The sequence below is a fragment of the Gekko japonicus genome, unplaced genomic scaffold (assembly GCF_001447785.1).
Source record: "Gekko japonicus isolate JY-2015 unplaced genomic scaffold, Gekko_japonicus_V1.1 scaffold916, whole genome shotgun sequence".
Lineage (NCBI taxonomy): Eukaryota > Metazoa > Chordata > Lepidosauria > Squamata > Gekkonidae > Gekko > Gekko japonicus.
Genome location: NW_015164697.1, coordinates 256658 through 262668, shown reverse-complemented (window position 1 = coordinate 262668; position 6011 = coordinate 256658). Strand labels below are relative to the sequence as shown.

At 53.2% G+C, this 6011-nt stretch overlaps 1 protein-coding gene across 1 annotated transcript in view; it reads left to right on the top strand.

Moving 5' to 3' along the window:
* The first annotated feature begins 3266 nt into the window (after nucleotides 1–3266).
* The window catches only part of DISP3 (dispatched RND transporter family member 3), a 50932-nt gene continuing 48187 nt past the window's right edge, over nucleotides 3267–6011 (top strand). The window contains 1 exon segment of the mRNA XM_015409461.1: nucleotides 3267–4194. Coding sequence (XP_015264947.1) covers nucleotides 3267–4194 — 928 coding nt within the window.

Below are 6011 nucleotides of genomic sequence, written 5' to 3'. Positions count from 1 at the left end.
GGATTGGGGAGGGGGGCCCATTAAAATCATGGGAAGGCAGGCCCCTGGGGCCCCGCGCTAGCTACGCGCCTAGCTGGGTATCTGGCTCCTCCTGGGACTTCGAGGTCTGCGAAAGAACAGGGTAAAGACACAAAGATTTTTGAAGGCGCATGAAGCTGCCTTCTACTGAATCAGGCCCTTGGGCCACCAGAGTCCGCCTTGTCTACTCAGACTGGCATAGAGTTGCCAGGTCCAACTCAGGAAAAACATGGGGACTTTGGGGGTGGGGCCTGGAGACTTTGGGGGTGGGGACTTTGGGGCGGGGTCTGGAACCTTTCCCGCCCCCTATAATAAATAAATAAAAATACAGCCATGCAGTTCCCCTGAATACAGCCTCGGCCTCTGTGCCTTGTGGTTGGACCCACAGGGGAACCGGTAGGCCCCTGTGTGAGACGGGATGCTGGACTAGATGGACCCTCACTGGTCTGATCCAGCAGGGCTCTTCTGAGGTCCTTATGAAAGAGATGGAGGACTGGACTTGGTCCAAGACAACTGCAACATGTGACTGGCCAGTGAAAATTATCTGGCCCAGCGGCAGCAGCGGCATTTTGAGGTCTCATAGCTCAGTGGTAGTTTGTATGCTTTGTATAGATATGGGAAAGTGAGTGAGACAAGGTTGCCAGATCCCCGGGGGGCAGGGGTTTGCCCCCTTTAGGGGACCCCAATCTGCGAGCCCGGATCCGGCTGGCAGGGGGAACCCCATCCCCAAAGTTCCTGGATCGGGCCAACATGCCCGGTGCAATGACATCATCCAGAAGTGATGTCATCGCGCCGGGCACATTGCCGGGGGGATGCTCTAGCATTCGGCCTGAAAACTCTATGGTATCAGAAAGTGAGGTCTGGCAGAGAGCTATGTTCAGTTTATAAGTGTCATGGTTAGAGTACTGGATCAAAACCACTCCCTCCTTAGCTGCGATACTTACCAGGGGACCCTGGACCAGTCCTCTCTGCCTCTCTTTTGCTCCCCCTTTCACTCTAACCTACCTCGTAGGACTGTTGCGTAAGATAAGAGGAGGAAGGAAAACTATGCACACCAGCCTGAATTCCTTGGAAGGAGGACAACATTAAAACGTTAATGTCTGTCTGTCGAAAACCTGGGAAACATGTAAGGTGTTAACTTGGACAACGGCACATACATCCGATGCCAAACACATTTGTGGGTTTTTTTAGAATTGTCTTAAGTTTTATAAATTGTGTATTCAGTGGAGACTCCGAGCGGCTTGCCAATAATATTTTGAGAACGCTGCTAATTAAGAAGTGTTGGATGTGTGTTTTGGGGAAGGTATATTCATGTATAATTAGGATATTTTATATGAAGGAAATTAATTTTGGAAAGCAAAATTGCCTTTGGGCTCGGACGGAATGTCCATCTCGCTCAGTTTCCTGGTTGGGATTTGGAGCATCACTTTGTGAAATGAAGGATTAGTATTTGTTCGCTGGAGTTGTTGGATTCTGAACCACAGTCTGCTCTCTGCAATGCTGGGAGACTGGTCTTGAAAATATGTGTGATGTGGGAATTGGGGAGGGGTTCAAAAAACCCAAGCCCTTGTAGGAACATGGAACTTGGTGTGCAGTTGTGTCACTACACTGGGAAGACATGGAAGATGAACAAAGACATTGAGTCAAAATAACCATATTTTGCATTTTCATTCTCTCTCTCTCTCTCTCTCTCTCTCTCTCTCTCTCTCTCCAAAGAGCTCTGGGAAGCATACATAGTCTCCACCTCCCCCCATTTCACCTTGTGGCTGCCCTCCGAGGTGGGTTAGACCCCAAACCACCCTGTGACCTTTCAGGCTGAGCTGGGACTCATTCTATCCAGTAGGTTTTTTGACGTTTGCCCATCCAAGGAGGGTAAACCCCTGCCCTCTGCCCCAATCCCTTGCCCTTGAGAAACTGAGGAGCAGGAGAAAAACATGGACTCCATAGTGAGACTCTAGGAATTTCCCCAATTCTCTGTGGTCTTTACCATAGAGATTAAGAGGGATTCCTAGAATGTCACCTGGAAATGATCACATCCTCCCCAAACTGCATCCTCCCCAGATGCCAATGCTCCCTCTCAGCTGTGGAGTCTTGTGAGCAAAAAATCTACTTTGTGAGCTACTGGCATTAAAGTTGTGAGTGAGCAGTTTGGCTACTGCATAGATTAATGTGCTCTGGATTCCTCCTTCCTGAGCAAAGACAAAAATGTGTGAGCTGGAGGCTAAAAAAACTGAGCTAGCTCACACTAACTCAGCTTAGAGGGAACACTGGATGCCACCTTCAAAATTTACCAAGGCAATTCTGGCAAGCTTACTCGCCAGTCCTCATCTGGCCCTTGAACTAGTACTCCACACTGGCTTTATAATTATAAGAAGCATACCTGAATCCCTGTAAGTGTTGGATCTGCTATGTGATGCATACCCTTGATCCAACACGGTTTTGCCCCATCTCCTAGTGAGACAGCTTGCAATGAAGAGATGAAGTTAAGAAGAGCCCTGGTGGATCAGACCAGTGTTCCACCTAGTCCAGCATCCTGTCTCACACAGTGGCCAACCAGTTCTTCTGGATGGCCAACAACAGGGCAGAGAGGCCGAGGCCTTCCCCTGATAAGGACATCAGAATAGCCCTGCTGGATCAGACCAGTGGTCCATCTAGTCCAGTATCCCACCTCACACAGTGGCCAACCAGTTCCTCTGGAGGTCCAACAACAGGGCACAGAGGCTGAGGCCTTCCCCAGATGTTGCCTCCTGGCATTGATATTCAGAGGCTACCTGCCTCTGAACATGGAGGTTCCCTTTAGTCACCGTGGCTAGCAGCCACTGATAAACTTCTCCTCCAAGGATCTGTCTAATTCCCTTTGAAAGTGTCTACACCTACAGACTGAGTCTACGGAGAGCATGGCTGTCTACTTGGACAGCAACTTCTCAGGCAGAGGTCCTTCCTTGTGAGACCCTTTAACCAGAGATGCTGGAGGTTGAACCTCCATGTGTATCAACCGTGTCCCCCTCCCACGGAGCCACAGACCTCCCCATGGATCCATACGCATTCCTAGAATCTGTCAAAGCCAAGTATGGGGCCTTCTGAATGGGAATTCCATAGCTATCAAAGGGAAAAGTTGACTTTGCAGAAGATGGGTCAGCCATACCTTGATAGGTCACCTTTGCTAGCAAGCAGATGCAACGGCTGCCAGGGATCTAGTCTTAACAGCTGGCTCCTCTTTTTTCTTCCCCGTGGATGTAGCACTAAGGATGGATGCCGAGGACGACCCCTTGTTGCAGGACGTGTGGCTGAATGAGGAAGAGGATGTGACTTTGGGGCCCTGCAGAACAGCCAAAGGGGCCCGGCTTTGTGGGAAATGCCAGTGGAGCGCCAGGCCCCGGACACCGACCCCAGCCGTGCTGACCTCCAGCTTTTGGAACATTGTGGGCTGGATCTTCACCAACCCGTACTCTGCCGGTCTGATCCTCTTCTTGGGCTGCGCCATTCCGGCCACCCTTGCCCTAGTGATGTTCCTGCACTACCCGGCTTTGGACATCGATATCTCCTACAACGCCTTTGAGATCCGCAACCACGAGTCCTCCCAGCGCTTTGACGCGCTCGCCTTGGCCCTCAAGTCCCAGTTCGGCTCCTGGGGCCGCAGCCGCCGGGACCTGGCCGACTTCACCTCGGAGACCCTGCAGAGGCTGATCTTCGAGCAGCTGCAGCATCTCCACTTGAACGCCACGCCGCTGGGCCAGGCCAGGCAAAAACGCAGCACGGACGGGGAGCGGACGAGTCTCTCTCCCCAAGACCCCCCGAGCTCGGCCAACCAGACTTCCCGCCAACCACGGAACGCCCCGTCCCACTGGGAATACTCTAATACCGTCGTGAGCACCAACACCCAAACCCACGCGCACTGGCGCATCGAACTCATCTTCCTAGCCCGGGGAGATGCCGAGAACAACATCTTCACTTCCGAGCGCTTGGTCACCATCCACGAGATCGAGCGCAAGATCATGGACCACCCTCGTTTCCGGGAGTTCTGCTGGAAGCCCCACGAGGTCCTCAAAGACCTGCCTCTGGGCTCCTACTCCTACTGTTCCCCACCCAGTTCACTCATGACCTATTTCTTCCCCACTGAGAGAGGTGGAAAGATCTACTATGATGGTCTAGGACAAGATCTTGCTGACATCCGAGGTGAGTCTTGAGAAATTAGAGCAAGGGTCCCCGCACTTTCTGAGCCGGGGGGGCACCCTTGGGGTTCTGAAACAGTGTGGTGGGTGTGGCCACAGAGTGGCTGCTACAAAATGGCTGCCACAGGAAATGGAACCAGGCCCAAAATGGCTGCCGCAGCTTGCCTTCGGTCACACATAAGAACATAAGAGATGCCAATGTTGGATCAGGCCAAAGGCCCATCCAGCCCAACACTCTGTGTCACACAGTGGCCAGAAATACCAGTGCCATCAGGAGGTCCACCAGTGGGGCCAGGACATTAGAAGCCCTCCCACTGTTGACCCCCCCAAGGACCAAGAATACGGTGCATCCCTTGCCCCAGAGTCCCTATCTATACCTTGTGGCTAATAGCCACTGATGGACCTCTGCTCCATATGCTTATCTAATTCCCTTTTATTTATTTATTTATTTAAAGTATTTTTACCCCGCCCTCCCCGCAAGCGGGCTCAGGGCGGCTTACAAGGGGGTAAACCCATTCATAAAAACAATAAAATCCAATAAAATCACAGATCACAATCAATAATATCCTATTACAAATAAAGTGCTTTTAAATTTCCAAGATGGTCTGAGTTGTTACTATCGTCCAATGATGGTCCAAGCCAATCGGCTGGTCTTGCTGCCGTGTGGTTCACATGGCTGCTGGGTTATCACGGATACTTCCAGTCAGATGGTATTTCCGCCGTCGGTGGAGGTGGTGGAAGCGGCGGCCCCTACATGAAAGCCTGGCGGAAGAGCTCCGTCTTGCAGGCCCTGCGGAACTGCGCAAGGTCCCGCAGGGCCCTGATCTCCTCCGGGAGCTCATTCCACCAGGTAGGGGCCGCCACTGAGAAGGATCTATTCCTTGTTGCAGCATACTGTGCCTCTCGGGGGCCCGGAACCACCAAACGGTTCCGGGTCCCCGACCGAAGTGCTCTTGGGGGCATATACGGGGAAAGGCGGTCCCTCAGGTAGGTCGGACCCAGGCCATATAGGGCTTTAAAGGTGAGCACCAGCACTTTGAAGCGGACTCGGTATGCTATTGGCAGCCAGTGCAGTGCCTTCAACCCAGGCTTGATGTGCTCCCACCTGGGGAGGCCCAGCAGCAGCCTAGCCGCCGCATTCTGCACCAGCTGCAGCTTCCGGGTCAACGACAAAGGCAGCCCCATGTAGAGAGCGTTACAGTAGTCTAGCCTTGAGGTGACCGTCGCATGGATCACTGTAGCCAGGTCCTCACGATCAAGGAAGGGGGCCAACTGCCGAGCCTGCCTCAGATGATAAAAAGCAGACCTGGCAGTGGCTGCTACCTGGGCCTCCATTGTTAAGGAGGCATCCAGGAGCACCCCCAAACTCCTAACCTCCGACGCAGGCACCAAAGGCACCCCATCGAAGGTCGGGAGAGGGAGCCCCAACCCCAGACCGTTCCGACTCAGGCCCAGGACCTCCGTCTTCGCTGGGTTTAATTTCAACCGGCTCAGCCTGAGCCACCCAGCCACAGCCTGTAATCCCTGGTACAGATCTTCAGGGTCGGAGCTCGACTGGCCGCCCAACATCAGATAGAGCTGGGTGTCATCTGCATATTGATGACAACCCAGCCCATACCTCCTGGCAATCTGGGCGAGAGGGCGCATATAGATGTTAAAAAGCATCGGGGAAAGCACTGCCCCCTGAGGCACACCACATTCCAGTGGGTGCCTCCGGGACTGCTGTTCCCCGATTACCACTCTCTGTCCCCGACCTTGGAGAAAAGAGGCAAGCCATTGAAGGGCGAGCCCCTGAATCCCCACGTCGGCGAGGCGGTGGGT